The sequence below is a fragment of the Sorex araneus genome, chromosome 3 (genome assembly GCF_027595985.1).
Source record: "Sorex araneus isolate mSorAra2 chromosome 3, mSorAra2.pri, whole genome shotgun sequence".
NCBI lineage: Eukaryota > Metazoa > Chordata > Mammalia > Eulipotyphla > Soricidae > Sorex > Sorex araneus.
Window position 1 is genome coordinate 10,597,132 of NC_073304.1, and position 19,088 is coordinate 10,616,219.

Consider the following 19,088-nt stretch of genomic DNA (forward strand, 5'->3'; position numbering starts at 1 on the left):
AACATGTATACTTACATGCATATATGTATATATATTTACAGATATATATCTATATATATGAAAGTTCACAGGGATCAACCTTTAATAACATGCTAGTGATATCCTATAGAAGGTCTTAATGGCCCCTGCCAAAATAGAGCAATTTTCACACTCTTTCCTCTATGAAAACTTTTTTGTAGCATTTCCAGCGGTTTTTTCATAATGAACATACAAAATATATTACTTTGGTTCTGCTTTGGGACAGGGATTGGGGTTTGGGGTGTGAAACATCCCAAATATGGGGATGGGAAGGTGTCATGGTAGTGGGATTGGTATTTGAATATTAAATGTAGTCAAATGTTGTGAACTTGTATCACTTGTAGTCCCGTTGATCTTCGATTTGCTCGAGCGGGCGCCAGTAACATCTCCATTTGTCCCTGTCGCGAGCTAGTGCAGCCCAATGATACCTGCTCGCTCCAGGAACAGAAAGAGCCTCAAATCGTTCACTCAGAGATTTGACGAAGAAATCTGACCATCTAGTTGGTGGGCGGCCACGAGGTCTTCTGACGTCCCGTGGAATCCAGTTGGTAACAGCTCTAGTCCAACGGTCGTCTCTGAATCGCATTACATGACCTGCCCATCCCCATCCTCAGCAGGGCAGCTGGGGGCGTGGGGACACACCCGTGTGGCCATGGTGGGGCCCAGGGCCGAACACACAGCCGGGCCTGGTCACCACCTCGTCTCCCCGGCAGCTACGCCTTCTGGTCAGGACCGGTTCATTGACTCTGTTTTGAACTACCTTATAAATTTTTTTTTAATTAGAAAAAAAAGAATTCCTTAGTCTGGACATTCAGAAGCGTAGGGGGCAGATGGGAAAGAACCACAGGACAGCAGTGATGCGATTCTGGCACTCTGATGGTGGGTGGGTGTGGTGCGGTAACATTATATGCCGAAAACACTAGTATTAATGCTGTTATAAATCATGATAGCTCAATTAAAAGGGGGGCAGAAACTTGAAATGGCTTTCAAGACCATTATTCTCTTTCTTCTGCTTTTACTGTAAAAATGTTTTTAAATTAAGCCTTTTCATAGCTTTAACACTGTGAATCATTAGATCTAATCAAATGATTGCAGCAGGGCTCAGTTCAATTGCATTTGTGCAGCTTAGCAGAAACTATGGCAACAGAATGAAAAAAAAACCTGTGTTCTTACTGATTGTTTTCACTGTAAGAGTGAGAATTTACAAGTTAAACATTCACAACAGAAAAATTCATAGAAATATGCATTGCAAAGTACATTTGATAATAGAAAGTACATTTGGCCTGGAAAGTTGGGTGAAGAATCCATTTCTCAGTCATCGTCTTAGGACTAGACTTCTGAAAGGATCCCTTCTCTAGCCCAGCTGCCTTCTCCCCTCCGCTCATGAAGCAGGCCTCCAGCTATGGAGCAGTCTTTCTGGCCCTTGTATCTACTGTCCTTGGGTGTCAGCCTCATGTGATGTTATTTTATACTCCACAAATGAGTGCAGTCCTTCTGTGTCTGTCCCTCTTTTTTCTGACTCATTTCACTTAGCATGATACTTTCCATGAGGTACATAGAGGAAAATGTAGGCACAATTCTCCATGACATTGAAGCTAAAAGCATCTTTAAGGATGAAATACCCCTGACCATGCAAGTGGAAGCAAATATAAACAAATGGGACCACATCAAATTAAGAAGCTTCTGCACTTCAAAAGAAACAATGGCCAAAATACAGAAAGAGCCCACAGAATGGGAAATAATATTTACCCAATACCCATCTCATAAGGGATTAATAACAAGGATATACAACACACTAGTAGAATTATATAATAAACCCCAACCCCATCCAATAATGGGGAGATGAAATGAACAGAAGTTTCTTCAAAAAAGAAATACAAATGGCCAAAAGGCACATGAAAAAAATGCTCCACATCGTTAGCCATCAGGGAGATGCAAATCAAAACAACAATGAGATATTATCTCACACCACAGAGACTGGCATACATTCAAAAGAACAAAAGCAACCAGTGCTGGCGTGGATGTGGGGGAAAAGGGATGCTTTTTCACTGTTGGTGGGAATGCCGACTGGTCCAGCCTTTCTGGAAAACAATATGGACAGTCCTTAAAAAACTAGAAATTGAGTTTCCATATGGCCCCGCAATACCACTTCTATATCCCAAGGATGCAAAAAAGCACAGTAGAAATGACATCTGTACCTATGTTCATTGCAGCACTGTTCACAATAGCCAAAATCTGGAAACAACCCAAGTGCCTAGAACAGATGACTGGTTAAAGAAACTTTGGTACATCTACACAATGGAATACTATGCAGCTGTTTGGAGAGATGAAGTAATGAAATTTGTTTATAAATGGATTTTCCTTTTTTTAAATTGAATCACCATGAGATATGGTTACAACGCTTTCATGATTGAGTTTCAGTCATACAATGATCGAACACTTATCCCTCCACCAGTGTACATTTTCTGTCACCAATGTCCCCATATCCCTCCTGCCGCTCCCACCCGATTCCACCCCTTACCTGTATGGCAGACAGTTTCCTTTCTTACTCTCTCTTATATTTAAAAAATTTTATCAGTCATATATCATTTTTCAGTGCAGATAGCCATCTTAATTATATGAGGAGCGAAAGGATTCACTCAAGAGTATAAGGGAGCCACTATTTATTTTTTCTTTTTGGGTCACACCCAGCGATGCTTAGGGGTTACTCCTGGCTTTGCACTCAGGAATCACTCCTGGAGGTGCTTAGGGGACCATGTGGGATGCTGGGAATCGAACCCGGTCGGCCACATGCAAGGCAAACGCCTTACCTGCTGTGCTATTGCTCCAGCCCCCGAGAGCCACTTTTTTTTTTTTTTTCAGGAGATATTTTTTTATTCCCAGATTTTTTTTTAAATTATTTTATTAATTCACCATGTGGAAAGTTACAAAGCGTTCAGGTTAAAGTCTCAGTTATACAATGCTCAAACACCCATCCCTTCACCAGTGCACATATTCCACCACCAAGAATCACAATATACCTCCCCCCTTCCCCCCACCTCCCCAGCCCCCCACCCCGCATGTGTAACTGGTAAATTTCACTTTACTTTCACTTTACTTTGATTACATTCAATATTTAAACAAAAAAAATTCACTATTATTGATTTGGAGTTTCTCCCCCCTAAAGTCGATCTGCTGAAAAGAAAGCATTTGGTAATTTGTTTTCCATTGCTGAGAATGAAGAGATATGAGGTCAGGAGGCCGCACTAGCAGCCGCATGGTTTTGGATTTCTGTATTTTAGTATTTTAGTAACTAAGTCCAGAGAAATATCTGTCAGAAATTGCAACATTGTAAGCTTGTACCTCTCAGCTACTTTATATTCCACATATGAGTGCGATCTTTCTATGTCTGTCTCTTTCTTTCTGACTCATTTCACTCAGCATGATACTTTCCATGTTGATCCACTTATATGTAAATTTCATGACTTCATGTTTTCTGACAGCTACGTAGTATTCCATTGTGTAAATATACCAGAGTTTCTTTAGCCAATCATCTGTTTTCGGGCACTCTGGTTTTTTCCATATTGTGGCTATTGTAAACAGAGCCAGAGCCACTGTTTTATACTCATTATATAACCTGAGGTTTTTCCTTTAGGAACTGTTCGTTCCATCTTTTTTCTTTTTTTCTTTTGATGCTCAGGGTTACTCCAGGTGCTGCGCTCAGGAGTTACTCCTGGCAGTATTTGAGGGATCCTATGGGATGCTGGGGATCGAACCCAGGTCTGCTGTGTGCAAGGCAAATGCCCTACCTGCTGGACTATCGCTCTGGCCCCTCCACCTCTTTTCTGAGGATCATTTCCCTGTTGAAATTAGTTTATGTTCCGACAATGATTGTTTGAAAAATACACTGATTTCTTGCAAAGGGCGTAATGATACTCCCTTTTAGAGTGGTTTCCTAACCAGGAGTATGCTTTGTAGGATTCTTCTAAGAGGCGAAGCGTTTTTACTGGGAGCGATCCTAACATTTTCTTTCTCTCTTTCTTTCTTTCTCTCTCTTCCTTTCTTCCCTTCTTTCTTTCTTTCTTTCTTTCTTTCTTTCTTTCTTTCTTTCTTTCTTTCTTTCTTTCTTTCTTTCTTTCTTTCTTTCTTTCTTTCTTTCTTTCTCTCTTTCTCTCTTTCTTTCTTTTCTTTCTTTCTTCATTATACCCGGTGATGCACAGGGGTTACTCCTGGCTCTGCAGTCAGGAATTACCCCTAGGGGTGCTCAGGGGACCATATGGGATGCTGGGAATCGAACACGGGTTGACTGCGTGCAAGGCAAATGCCCTACCTGCTGTTCTATTGCTCCAGCGCCCCCCCTAACATTTTCTTAATAAGGAAATCGGTGAATTTGTGAATTGTTTCTAATGGAAGTATTGAAACTGCTCACAACTGTCTTTTCCTAAATGACTCAACTTGGTAATGCATTGACATAAAAGAAAACTGTATGTGTGTATGATGCCAGCGGGCTGTCTGAGTTGACTAACAGTAGAGATGGGAGCCCAGCATGTGGCTCAGGGCAGACAGCAGGCTTTGATGGGCGAAGCCCTGGTTTCTTTCTCAGGCACTGAAAGGAAAAAAAAAATAGGTCTAAAGTAGACCTTGATATGTTGAAATTAATTAGTCGAAAAGTTTACTCATACTTAACAAACGCTAAATTTAAAAAAAGAGAAAAGGGACAAAAACAATCATGTGATTTGGGACTTAAAACAGATGCTAGGGACTGGAGCAATAGCACAGTGGGGAGGGCGTTTGCCTTGCAAGCGGCAGACCTGGGTTCGATTCCCAGCATCCCATATGGTCCCTTGAGCACCGCCCAGAAGTAATTCCTGAGTGCAGAGCCAGGAGTAACCCCTGTTCATCGCCGGGTGTGACCCAAAAAGCAAAAAAAAAAAAAAACAAAACAAACCAGATGCTAGATAGAAGCAGTTGTGGAGTGTGATTGCAGAGCAGAGAGGGCGCTAGCCTTGCACGCAATCTGCCTGGGTTCAACCCCTGCACCCCATGTGGTTGCCTGAGCTCCGCCAGAGTGATCCCTGAGTGCAGAGCCAGGAGTAAGCCCTGAGTATAGATGGGTCACTGTCACTGTCACTTTCATCCCGTTGCTCATCCATTTGCTCGTGTGGGCGGCACCAGTAACATCTCTCATTGTGAGACTTTTTGTTACTGTTTTTGGCATATTGATTACACCACGGGGAGCTTGCCAGGCTCTGCCGTGCAGGTGCAATACTCTTGGTAGCTTGCCGGGCTCCCTGAGAGGGGTGGAGGAACGGAACCCGGGTTGGCCTCGGTGAAGGCGAACGCCCTACCCGCTGTGCTATCGCTCCAGCCTGCATAGATGGGTGTGGCTCAAAAAAAAAAAACCACCAAAAACCAACCAAACCAACCCAAAACAAGAAAGAAAGTGCAATGTGCCAACTAAACTAAATAGATCCAGTCTAAAATTTTAAATGGTAGGCCTGGAGAGATAGTACAGTGGGAAGGGCAGTTGGCCTGCACCTGACTGACTTGGGTTCGATCCTCAGCATCCCCTATGGCCCAGCCCATCCCTCCCCTCACTGCCTACCAGGAGTAATTCCCGAGCGCAGAGCCAGGAGTAGCCTGTGAGAGTCACTGGGTGTGGCCTCCCAGCAAAAACAAGAAAATGTGGAAGCCTCTCCGGATTCTTTGTTGATTCATGTGTTTGTGAAGAGTTTTCACAAGGCACTGTTTCTGCGGGAAGGAGTTGATCTAATTAATTTAGGGGCTGAGCACCAAGGTTTGGCATTTCTGTCTGCCATCCTATCCCTATAGCCGGAAATCCACATATGCCTAATATCTGCTCAGCCGGCCTGCTCTGCTCTGTCCGGAATCCTGCGGGAACCGTGTGCAGGCGCAGGCGCACATGGGACAGCGCCCATGAAAGGTGCCAGGGTCCTGCAGGCCCGTGAGGGGTGACTCTGGCTGCCGGCTGCCCCCAGACTGTCCCTGAAGGGAGGGAGGGCTGCACGGCGTGCTGCAATGCCCCGCTCGTCTTTGACAGCCTCGCCCCCTTCCGGCGCGGGTGTCAGATCATATAGAAAAATCACCCTTGTGAATAGAACAGTTGGTCTATACAGTTGTACGTGGACTCCTTGGTTTGTTTACTAAATCTTTCATTCCTTAAATAAAGCCAGTATCCTTGGGAGGGAAAAAAAAGCAACACGGTGGCACATAGTTGAGGTTTAAGACCACAGGGGACTCCAGTTTCTTGCCCACCCTCAGCTAATCCTAATCTTGGGACCGTCACAGTCTCTAGTTCTCCGAGTTGGGAGACGGAAGGAGTGGGGTGAGCACCGGGTCCCACCGAAATTCAGAACTGACATTAAGTTCAGTGTTCTGCATGGTTAAGGGAGAGTGGCAGGAGAAGGGTCCCAGTGGGGCAGCCCGGCTCAGTTTGGGGAAAAAGTAAAGAACTACATGAAGACTTTTTTTTTTCCCCAAGCATTGGACTCCATCTTCGGTTCACTTGCCCGGTCAGAATGTTGACTCTCAAATGATTAGAAACGGCAGGGTTGACAGGTGTGCCTTGGCATGGGAGCAGTGGCTCCTACTGCCCCAGTAGTAACATAGTAACAGCCACTTTCATATGTGATGGAAAATAGTGGACAGCCCTCTCTCTCTCTCTCTCTCTCTCTCTCTCCCTCTCTCTCTCTCTCCATCTTCCTCCCCCCTCTCTCTTTCTCTCTCTCTGTCTTTCTCTCTCTCTCCCTCTCTCCCTCTCTCTCTCTCTCTCTCCATCTCTCTCCCCCCCCCTCTCTTTCTCTCTCTCTGTCTTTCTCTCTTTCTCTCTCTCTCTCTCTCTCTCTCCCTCTCTCTCCCCCCTCTCTCTTTCTCTCTCTCTCTCTCTCTCTCTCTCTCTCTCTCTCTCTCTCTCTCTCTCTCTCTCGTCCAGTCCCAGGCCTGGGTATTCCAACCCCTGTGATCAGCATAGCACGCTGCACTTTTCCCAAACCTTCGGAATGACTCAGAAATGCAGATGACCCCTATCATTGGCTAATGTTTATTTCTCCCCCGGCTGAAATACAACATATAAACATTTGAAGTCTCGTCCTAATAAATGTTAGTGTTCCTGGGGAAATATGAGCCCTTGCTCTTAGGTTACCAGTTAATGAAGAGAAACATCATTTAGTTTTAGGTTCTCGTGCTCAAAGGCTTAAAACCACAAATAATAGCATAGAAATGAGAACCAGTTAGAGACCTCGATTTATGTACTTGAAGAGATGTTTGCCACTGGTTAGGATGCAAGGTGTATATTTACCCTTTGCTTTTAGGTGCTTTTTTAAAAAAAACAAACAGACATTTTCATAATTCACAGATACTCCCCCTTGTCCAGGTAGGAGAGCTCTCCATAAGTGTTTTCTTTCCTTGTAAATGCAAAATGAAGAATTATATCAAGAGCCCTGTGTTGGACCTACGGAATATCATCCTTTGGGGGTTTATTTTACTCTCTGACTTGCTAGGACAGTCAAATGAAAAGTAGAAGAACTGAGATCACAGTGTCATCAGTAGGAAGGCTTTAGCTTCCTGTCATGACAGAGTGAGACTTCTGGCTGGAGAAATTCTTTGCAGAAAACCACTCTAAAACCTGGACTTAATGCAAAAAAGCAGCTCCAAAGCCCTGGAGAGAGTGAAGAGAAGCAGAGAGACTGCAGGGGGAGTTGATAGCTGCAGGAGGAACGGGAGCGATGAGAAGTAATTTTCCTTTATCACAAGCGCTAGCTTCAGGCTAATTAACAGTCCAGTCCCAGGAGGCTGTGGTGGAAAATCCAGTGTCTCTGGCCCAGGAACTCGAGAACTGAATCCAGAGAATCGAGACCACTGAATAGCTCAGAGAAATCCAGGAAGATGTCTGGGAGGAGGCCTTCAGGTTTGTGTTCACACATCTCTGTCTAACCTCGGACCTGTGTGAATTAAAGCAGCCTCAGAATATCGCTGTTGAGGACAAAAAATAAAAAAACACACAAAAAAACAGAACAAAACAAAACACTGAACTGGAACCCCAGCAGGCTCCTTAGAGGCAGTTTTTAATTCAAGTTGGAATATTTGCTGAACCAAAAGAAACAACTCTCCCTGTCCCCTTTTTTGAAAAATGGAATCACAGGGAAGTACCCAGTTATGGCTTCATGATTGGGGTTCAGTCATACAGTGTACCAAGGTCTGTCCCTTCACCACTGTACATTTCCCACCACCTGTGTCACCAGTTTCCTTGCTGCTCCCCACTCCAGCCTGTCTCCATGGCAGACAACTTTCCCTCTCTGTCTATCTGTCTGTCTGTCTGTCTGTCTGTCTGTCTGTCTCTTTCTCTCTCTGTCTCCTTTCCCTTTTTTCCCTTCTAAGCACTGTGGTTAGCAATACTGTTACTGAAAGGCTATCGTGCATATCCCTTTACCTTCTTTCAGCACCCAGTTTTTGTCCAGAGTGATCATCTCCAATGATCAATGTCACAGTGGTCCACTTCCTGTCCTAACTGCCCTCTCGCTCCCCCTTCGTGGCAAGCTTCCTGCCATGGACCACTTCTCTTGGCCTTTGTTTCTACTCTCTTTGGGTGTTAGTCTCATGCTGTGAAAAGAAACAACTTGTGTGTGTGTGTGTGTGTTTACACTCATTTAGATTTTTTTAAAAATTATTATTGCATCACTGTGAGATAGTTACAAAGCTTTCATGGTTGAGTTTCAGCCATACAATGATCAAACACCCATCCCTACACCAGTGTACATTTTCCATCATCAATGTCCCCAGTGTTCCTCCTGCCACCCCCCACCCCACCCTACCCCCTGCCTTTATGGCAGACAATTTCCTTCTTTCTCCCTCCTTTTGGGCATTATGGTTTGTAAGACAGATACTGAGAGGCCATCGTGAAGAAACAGCTCTTGTGAGAGGGAGTGGGGATATCCACAGAGCTTTCACAAATGGGGGTTTGTAATCTTATGTATAAGGGTATAATAAAAAATAAGCAACACATGAAAAAAACCAAGAAAGTAAAACATGCCCCATGAAGGAAAAACAACTGAAATGAAGTATTTGCAGTAGTAGACAAGAATTTTAAAGAGAGACTGTAATATGTGCAATGAAATCACATTCTCTCAGTGAGTAGAGAAAAAAATAAAGCAGAACAAAAAAATCTTATCAGTTAAATAGAAACCATAAAAAAGACATGGAAGTTTTAGAAATGAAAAATACAGCACTTGAAATGAAAAAGAAAATTCACTGGATAGATTTAACAGTGGAATCGGGACATCAGAAGTAAAAGCAAGTGAACTTGAAGATGGAGCAATAGAAATTCATGTGAGAATGGGAAGAAAACAGAAGAAATGAGTAGTGTCTCTGTGACCTCTTAGATCCTATCTCAAACCCAGGCACAGTCAGGCACCGTCAGTCGCCTCTCAGGATTCATTAGCAGGTAGGTTCATCGCGTGAATGTTGTAGTGTGTGGCTGCGCACGCCTCCATGCCATGACCTCCCGCACCGGTGCTCCGCCCTGGAACTACCATCACATGTGCAACCTGTGTTTCCCCGAGGGTCATGGTAGCAGCCTGGCTGTGTGTGAGAGGGGTCTCAGGCATGGGCCAGGGAGGGTGGGTAGGGTCAAGAAGTCTTTGGAAAATTTAGACCAAAAAAAAAATTCCTAAATTTGATGAGAAATAGAAATGTATAGATATGAGGACCTCAATAATTGGATAAAAGCCCAAGGAGAGGCTGGGTGCATGACTCAGTGAGGGAACTCAGGAGCCCTGTGTAATTCCCGGGTCCATCATGGCCCCCCGTGGCCCCTGGTGTGTAATACCCCAGGTCCATCTTGGCACCTTGCAGCCCCTAAGTGTGTAATGCCCCAGGTCCATCGTCACATTCTGTGGCCCCTGATGCTAGTACCCAAGATAGCAAAAGAAAAAAAAATTAAATAACCCAATGAAATTCACATCAGGACTCGTGACAAAACTGTTGAAAGCAAAAGATAGGAAAAATGTGCAAGTTTGGCAAGTGCTTAAGAGAAAAAAAAATCACATGTTTCAGAGGCAGAGCGATCCACCTAGCTCTTGGAGCCCCCCTCCCCCCTATAAAGAAAAGAGTGGACAGATGTGTTTGGAAGAGCATGCTGAAAGAAGCGTAAAAGCCGTTCACCCTAAAATAGGAATGGAGATGGCTGTGGTGATGACATAACCGTATGAATAAAAGAAAGCCAGTGAATTGCATATTTTAACGGGGTGGATTTGGGGGGGGTATCTGATTTATGTATCAGTAAGAAATTGGGGATTCGGTGGCTACATCTGGTGGTTAGGAGCTACTTACGACTCATTATTCTGGGGTTGCTACCCGTGGTACTTGAGGGTCACTTCCAGCAGTGTTCGGGGGGCCTGGCATCAGTCCTCACTTCCCGTGCACGCAGAGCACAGAGTTAAGCTATTGAACTGTCTCCCCTGTCTTGGGGGCTGGGAGCGTTGGGAGGGGTTCGGGGAAGATGGTTTTAAAATAAATGCTTTCCGGGGCTGGAGAGATAATACAGTGGGTAGGGCATTCGCCTTCGGGCCACGAGCCTGGTTTGATCCTTGGCGCGCCATGTGGTCCCCTGAGCTCAGTAGGAGTCATTTCTGAGCGGAGACCCAGGAGGACCCCCTGAGCATTGTTGGGTGTGGCCTAAAAAACTAAAAATAAAAACTGCTCTCCTGATAAGAGAAATCGCAAAGAAGAATGTCCTAGGAGAAATGTCAAAAGAAGTTCTTCAAGGCTACATTAAAGTGTTACCAGCGTTGGGCTGGGGGATGGTACAGCAGTTAAGGTACAGGCATGTCCCCATTGATACTTGGATTGACACTGGGATGGGCACTGGGATTGATACTTGGCATCAGGTGGTCCCGAAAGCACTGCTGGGTCAGACCTGGAGGTCCTGAGCACGGTTGTCCAGGTAACCTAGGACTGTAGGTTATGTATTTTCAGCGCTCCCCCCCCCCCCCCCGCCTCCCTGCATTGAACCCTGGCTCAGTAGGCAGAGAATAGCCTGGGAGTACCCCCACTCTCTTCCCCAAGTGACACCACCTTAAACTTTGGATTCTTAGAGCATTTAAAATGGTTAAATGGGGCCTAAGCGATGACCCTCCATACGGTCCCCTGAGCATCTCCAGTGGGAGTGATTCCTGAGCCAGAGCCATGAGTAAGCCTTGAGTACTAACAGTTGTGAACCAGAAATGAATGAAAGGCTGTATTTTTAAATATAAAGTTCTTCCAATGAATAAATATAAAGGCTATAAGAGAAATTTGGGAAACCAACAACAACCTGATAAGTACTAAAACATGCACATGAAAAATTTATCACAAAAATATAAAAAGATGTGGGGCGTCAGGGAGACAGACTTGGGGGGCGAGGGAGTCAGGGAGAGGGTTCAGTGGGTAGGACGCTTGCCTAGCACACAGGTTCAGTCCTCAGTTATCCCCACGGTCCCAGGAGCATGCCAGGAGTGATCCCTGAGCTGAGAGCCAGGAGGAAAGAACTCAGCCCCTGGCAATTCGATCTGTACTTCAGTGACGAGAAAGGCCCCTGGGGGAATCTGCCAGCGGGACCAAACAGGCGCTGGTTCATCTTCACCTAACACTGCTGGGACAAGGCACCCTCAGGGGTCCAATTTTAGAAAGGAAAAGAAAAGCTACTCTGAGAAAGGGCTGGTTTTCCCGCTCAAGGCCGAGGGTAGTACACAGGGACAGAGAGTTTGGAGAGTTACTGGCTTTTGGGATATAGACTAGAATCTTCTCACAAAAGCAGCCAACGGCACAAAATAATCACAATCAGAGGATCGGAAGCTACTGAGAAAAGTCGGTTTCCAGGAGCTATGACAAGCGTGGTCCGACTTGGTTGGACAGAGAACAGAGCAACGTGGCTGACAGTCCAGGTCTTTAGACTAACCAAGAAATCCGCTCAGGGAGAGCCAGGATTCCTACTGAGAGGGAACAGTGGCCTGACCATTAGCAGGGCTAACAAGGCCCCAGTCAGACCCAGCTGGGGGGACGCTCTCAGCAGGTCCCGTGGGAATCATAGTACCTGCACTTTGAAGAATGCCAGGCCACCAGATATCCTACCTTCCACTCGAGGTGGGCTGCGATGGCAGAGGAAGGCGAGGAAATGGGTGGGATTCTAGCTAATGAGGAGATTTTCCTTAATAGGGGCTCTTTCAGCCTGACCCTCTATGGCCACAGGAACCTTTAACCTATGTTCTGGCTAAATCAACTCCACCTCCATGTGGCTGAGTTTGTGGCAGCCTCTGTGCCCAGTTGCAGGCTAGAGTTGTCGTGTCTGATTTTTCTTTAAGGACTTGACTGTCGGGAGCGCCAACGGCCAGTTAGGCTTCCTAATGCCATCCCTCTGTGGGAAACACAAAGACGGTAACCACGTCCCAAGCCGGACACAGAACGTGTCTTCCTGAAACACTTTTCCAGTTCACATCTCGGTCAATTCTCAGCCATGGACCCTAAAAAAGCACCAGAGACGTGTCTCAGACACTAAGGCCTTCAAGGAACTTCCTGCTGAAATAAAGGCTGGAGAGACAGTACAGTGGCTAAGGCACTTGCTTAACACACTGAAACGGGAAACCTAATTCTAAAATTTATAAGGAAGAACGTGACTTTTTTTTTTTGTTTGTTTGTTTGGGGGGCACACCCAGCAGTGCTCAGGGCTTACTCTCGGCTCTGCATTAAGGGATCACTTCTGTTAGGCTCAGGGGACCATATGGGGTGTCAGGGATCAAATACGGGTCAGCTACATGGAAGGCAAACACTCTCCTCATTGTACTGTTGCTCCGGCCCCTGAACATGGCATTTTTGGTTGAGATGAAGGTCGCAACCTTGCCTGAGTTTAGGGTGATTGAAGCAGCGACTAAGGAACCTGCCTGTGGCTGATAGAGATTCTGGCCCAGAACAGAGCTCAGAGATGGGAGATCAAGAGACACAAAGGAGTCACATAAATCAGTGGTGACAAGTTAGGCGTTCTGATCCAATGACCCTTGAACAACTAGATAAAAGTATGAATCTGGATTCTTTTTTACATTTTATTTGTTTATTTTATTTTTATAAGATAGTTTGCAATATTTGATTACATTTAATATTCGAGCACCATTCCCACCACCATTACATCTTCCCACCACCATATTTCAGATGTTTCCATCTCGATCCCCAACCCCTGCCCCAAAGCAGAACCGAAATAATTGATTTTGTATTGTTTGTTATGAGTAAAATGCTGAAAATACCCCAAAAACATTTCCTTAGGGGAAAGTGTCGTGTCTGAAGATTGTAATATTTCACCCAGGGGCCATAAAGCCCATCTATAAGAGATTAGTAACATGTTGAGCCTTGTATACATATGTATGTGTGTATACACATATTCGTAAAAATACACTTTCCTCTAAGCCAAATCAACATGTTATATGGAAGGGGCCAGGAAATAGTACAGCAGGTAGGATGCTTGTTTGCACCAAACTGGGTCTGGTCCCCATACGGTCCCATGATAAATGAACTTAGATAGCACAGCTCGTGGGGCATTTGCCTTGCACGCGACCAACCCGGGTTCCATAAAAATGAATCTTGATTCTTACCTCACATTGCTTTTTGGGGTTCTGTTTAAAATTATTTTTGGTGGGGGCCACACCTGGCTTGCTCAGGCCTTCACTCCTGGCCCTGTGCTTAGGGAGCACTCCCGGCTGTGTGTGTGTGGAGGGAGGGGCGGGGGCCGGGGGGTGGTGGCCAGAGAGAGTGCTGGGGATTAAACTGGCGTTGACTAGGTGCAAGCAAACGCCCTGTCAACTATATTCTCTCTCCAGCTCTCTTACTGCACATCGAGACAGTTAACCCAAAGTGGACCATACATTTCAGTGAAAGAGCGAAAAGTGAATTAATTATAGCGCAGGAGAGTGTGTGATACTGCATAGGCAAATATTTCTTAAATAGAATCCAGAAAGTGTATATTGTAAAAGAAAAAAAAATTGGTGGTAGATTGCAAAAAGTTCTAAACTGAAAAACAATTTTTAAAAACTGGGATCTTCTAAGGAAATGATGGTTAATGTGGAAAGGTGGGGGCTGGAGGGAGGGTACAGTGGGGAGGGCACTTGTGTTGCACGTGCCTAACCCGGTCCAATCCCTGGCATCCCGGGTGATTCCCCCAAGCACTGCCAGGACTAATTCCTGAGTGCAGAGGCAGGCGTAACCCCAAGCATTGCTGGGTGGGACCCCAAAACTTAAAAAAAATCAAAGGTAACTGGAGAGAGAATTCAGTGGGCCGAGCCCCATGTCCGGTCACCGAAAGGTCCTGATGTGGCCCGTAAGCGCTAACCCAGGAGTAGCCCCCAAGCAGCACTGGACGTGGCCCAGGAGCAAATAAACAGTTTAAAGAAAAGAAAAGCTCAGAGTGGCCCTGGGAGAGTGAAAAGTATCCGTCCCCAGCACTGCTGAGCTCTCTGGGGGGCTCCTTCCTAGGGGTCCAAACCCGACTGGGTCCATGGGGCACCACCGGGAGGTCTGCCCACCAGGTTCCATCCCCAGCATCCCGTATGCTCCCCCGGGCACGGCCAGGACTAACTCCTAGAGGCAGGAGTAACCCCCGAGCCTCGCTGGATGTGACCCAAAAATTAAAAAAAAAAAAAATCCTCCCCCACAGAATTGGAGAATGCGTTTGGAAGGCGTCGTGACAAAGCACTTTTGTTCACAATACACCGAGAGTCCTTAAGCCCAGTGGATCGGGGGCAGCGAGTGCGTCCAGGCAGAAGGCATCTGCCCTGTGCCCTGGTTGCATCTCCCGAACCGTGTCCCCTGAGCGTCCCTCAGGTACAGCATTGGTGACACCCACCCACTGCCAGGGGGCCCCAGTCACCCCCAACAGCACGGGAGCCGGCAGCACCACACTCGGAGCCCTTGCGTGTTTGGCTGAGTGACAGGGAGTGTGGCTCCTGGCTCTCGTGAGCTCCACTCAGGGGACACCCCGACCCCCATGAGGGCTATAGCCCAACAAGATGGATAGATCTAGTGTCGGGGGTTGAAGGTTTACAAGCACAATTGCGTAGTACAGGTGTGTGGTGCAGCTCCAGTAAGACCCTTGGGGGGCTGAGGAATTCCTCACTCTTCAAACCATCCAAGTTGGGGCTGGAGCAATAGCACAACGGGTAGGGCATTCGCCTTGCACGCGGCCGACCTGGGTTTGATTCCCAGCATCCCATATAGTCCCCCGGGCACCGAGAGGGGTAATTCCTGAGTGTATGAGCCAGGAGTAACCCCTGTGCATCACTGAGTGTGACTGAAAAAGCAAAATATTAAAAAAAAAATCCAAGGGGCTGGAGCGATAGTACAGCGGGTAGGGTGTTTGCCTTGCACGCGGCCGACCCGGGTTCTAATCCCAGCATCCCATATGGTCCCCTGAGCACCGCCAGGGGTAATTCCTGAGTGAAGAGCCAGGAGTATCCCCTGTGCACGCCGGGTGTGACCCAAAAACCAAAAAAAAAAAAAAAATCCAAGTTTGTTAACTTGGTGACGGGGCGGAGGCACTTGCTGGGCCTGTGAACTCGGGGTTCAATTCCTGGTGTTGCCAACAGGATAAAAGAAATAAAAAGTTTATTAGTCCCGAAAGCACCTTGTCCCCAAATATAACACATATATGATACCTCTTAGGAAGGGGCCAGAATTCAGTGGACGTTATCTTGGAACACGCTCCCTTGTACAACGTGCTAATTTTATTTAGGACAGAATATTTCGTTGGAGCGCTTCTGTTCTTATGTCCTCCTAGGGGCATTTTAGAACCGGCAGGGATCTCACAGTTTGAGACCAGCTCTTTGATTTTCTGGGCAGAGGAAATCCGAGCCACGAGCGTCTTATGTTAATCATAGCGTAATTAATGCAGGCAGAACATATTCAAGTGTTTAGCAGCAGAAGTGGGAGCGGATCCCAGCCCAGAACCTGGGGGTGGCTTTTAGTAGACGCTCAGTAAATATTTGTCGAGTAAGTGAACACATCTTCTAAATTGGTCCAGTTTCCTTTCCGCTACACCTCTGTCTACATGGTAGAATTTGTATTTCTTTTCAGGAGGCATTGGTCGGCAAAGCTTCTGTTTATACTTTATTTGTGTATGAACTTTTGGTACGAATAAGATATAGTCACCAGTTTCTAAAAACAAAAATGGTACTGTGGTGTGTAGCAGAGAAAACTGCACGCCATGTTGCTGTACAGCCTAATGTGTAATTATTAAGTGGTTCCTGGTTTCCCCTCGTCAGGAAAGGAAACCCCCACAGAACCCCTCCTGTGGCTCATCCCCTTAATTATTTTGTTTTTTTCTCTTTCTTTTTTTAGCTAATCTAACAGGACATGCGGAGAAGGTGGGGATTGAAAATTTTGAGCTTCTGAAGGTCCTCGGAACTGGAGGTAAATACTAGACGAATCTTTTCTTTAACTTTACTTTTTTTTTTTTTAAGGGATAAAAATACGCTTGTTATTCTTAGGACAAAGGCATGATCTCTCCAACTCGGAGCTCAGTTCAAATGTAAAAAACATTAGAAATACAGTAAGAGAATTGTCGAAGAATACGATCTAGCCATTTATAGAGGAAATCCGAAAGGCAGAGTTGGGCAGCACGGGCAGTGGTGGGCGGTCCTGACACGGCAGGCCGCAGCACTGGCCTTCAGTCTGGGCACTTGCCTTGCACCGCTGGCCCCGCTCACTGAGAGTCGCTGGACGAGGCCCTGGGCCCCCGGGAGCACTGCTTGGAGGCTCCCTTCCCCCTCCACAAAGAATTGGTTAGGGGCCTGGGAGACAGTCCCAAAGGCCGGAGCAAAGTCTGCTCTATGTGCGAGTTTGGGGGCATCGCCTGGGCCCTGGCATCACTGCTGGGATGAGCCCTGGTGGTCCAGGCAGTTCCACATCACCTCCCCCCCAACACACACACACACATACACCCCAGCATTGTTTGACTGCTTGGGAGGCCCAGAGGAACAATCAAATAGGAAGCAGACAGACCAACCGAAAAGAATTGGCAAGGGTGTGGGATAACCCGGTCTCTTTACTCTGCTGTCGGGAAGATGAATGAGCTCAGTCAGCACACGGGACAAGATAGAAAAGCCCATGAGCGTCTGTTGAGAGCTTGCCGAGTTCTCCGAAGCACTTTGGCCTGATGGGGTCTCCAGCCCTCCATGGGTGGGCCCTGCTTACCACCTTTTTTTTTTCTTTTAATTTAATCACTGTGAGATATAGTTACAAGCTTTCATGTTTGAGTTTCAGTCATACAGTGATCAAACACTCATCCCTCCATGAGTGCACATTCTCCACCACCAGTGTCCCCAGTATATCCTCCCCCTTTCTAACCCTCCCCCTGCCTCCATGGTAGACAATATTCCCCATACTCTCTCTACTTTCGGGCATTACGGTTTGCAATACAGATACTGAGAGGTTACCGCGTTTGGTCCTTTATCTACTTTCAGCACACATCTCCCATCCCGAATGATCCCTCGAACCATCATTGTCTTAGTGATCCCTTCTCTATCCCAGCTGCCTTCTCCCCCAGCTCGTGAGGCAGGCTTCCAACTACAGGGCAGTATTCCTGGCCCTTGTGTCTACTGTGCTTGGGTGTCAGTCTCATGTTATTTTATATTCCACAAATGAGTGCAGTCCTTCTATGTCTGCCCTTCTCTTTCTGACTCATTTCACTTAGCATGATACTCTCCACGTCCGTCCACTTACAAACAAATTTTATGACTTCATCTCTCCTAACAGCTGCATAGTATTCCATTGTGTAGATATACCAAAGTTTCTTCAACCAGTCGTCTGTTCTCAGGCACTTGGGTTGTTTCCAGATTCTGGCTACTGTGAACAGTCCTGCAATGAACATACACAGGTGCAGATATCATTTCTACTGTGCTTTTTTTGCACCCTCGGGATATATTCCCAGAAGTGGTACTGTGGGGTCATATGGAAGCTCAATTTCTAGGTTTTGAAAGAATGTCCATACTGTTTTCCAAAAAGCCTGGGCCAGTCGGCATTCCCACATCCACGCTAAGTACTTACCACTTTTAATCACACAAAGCAAAGGACCCGTTAGTAGCAGGAATGTGACCGAACGTTGGTTAACTGGAACGTGGTCCCTCTGTTCTGTATCCAGCAGGGTGAAATGGCCTCTGTGGCCTTGGAGGGGCTCCAAGTGGTGCTCAGGTCAGGCCCAGCTTCTCGCCCAGCTGAGTCAGCAATTCCTGGAGAGCCTGAGGCTGCGGGGCTGCTCGGGTCCAGAAAGGCTGGGATTACTGAGACCACTGGGAAGTGCCCAGGGCTTCACCCGGCAGTGCTCTAGGGACAAGGTGGTGCCAAGGATTCCACCAGGTCACATGCACTAAGTCTCTCACCCTTCCTTTTTTTTTTTTAACTTTGTTTTTTATGTTGACTGTACCCAGTGGTGCTGGGAGCTTACTCCTGGTTCTCCGCTCTGGGTCACTTGGTGGGTGCAACTCAGGGGACTGTATGGGTGCTGGGGATCAAACCTGGGTTTGTCATGTGCAAGACAGTTGTCTTACCTGCTGTACTATATCTCCAGCGCCTCCCTCCTGAGTCTTTTGAAAGCTTTCCAGAATGTTGCACTGTGTCACTGTTGTCCCCTTGTTCCTCAGCTTGCTCGAGCAGGCACCAGTAATGTCTCCATTGTGAGACTTGTTGTTACTGTTTTTGGCATATCAGATACACCACAGGGAGCTTACCAGGCTCTGCCGTGTGGGCAGGATACTCTCAGTAGCTTGCCGGGCTCTCCGAGAGGGACAGAGGAATCGAACCCAGGTTGGCCACATGCAAGGCAAACGCCCTACCCGCTGTGCTATTGCTATTGCTCTAGTCCTTCCCAAAATGTATGAAGTAAAAACAAACCAGAAAGCTGCTGCAGAGAATGTATAGCGTACCATTTCTGTAGTGGAAAGCGTTGTCGGGGAAATGTCTCCGTGCATAAATGTGTAGCAGGTCAGTTCTGCTATGCACTGAAAGCTATGAGAAGTTGTCACTGGAGATAGGGTTTTATTTTACTATTTTTTCCCACCCCC

The 19,088-nt window shown here is 46.5% G+C and overlaps 1 protein-coding gene across 1 annotated transcript in view; it reads left to right on the plus strand.

The window, feature by feature from the left end:
* Positions 1–19,088, plus strand: part of RPS6KA5 (ribosomal protein S6 kinase A5) — a 201,874-nt gene that overhangs the window by 66,739 nt on the left and 116,047 nt on the right. Inside the window, exon 2 of the mRNA XM_055132042.1 lies at positions 16,369–16,440. Within this exon, the coding sequence (XP_054988017.1) occupies positions 16,369–16,440 (72 nt within the window). The remainder of the gene's footprint in view (positions 1–16,368; positions 16,441–19,088) is intronic.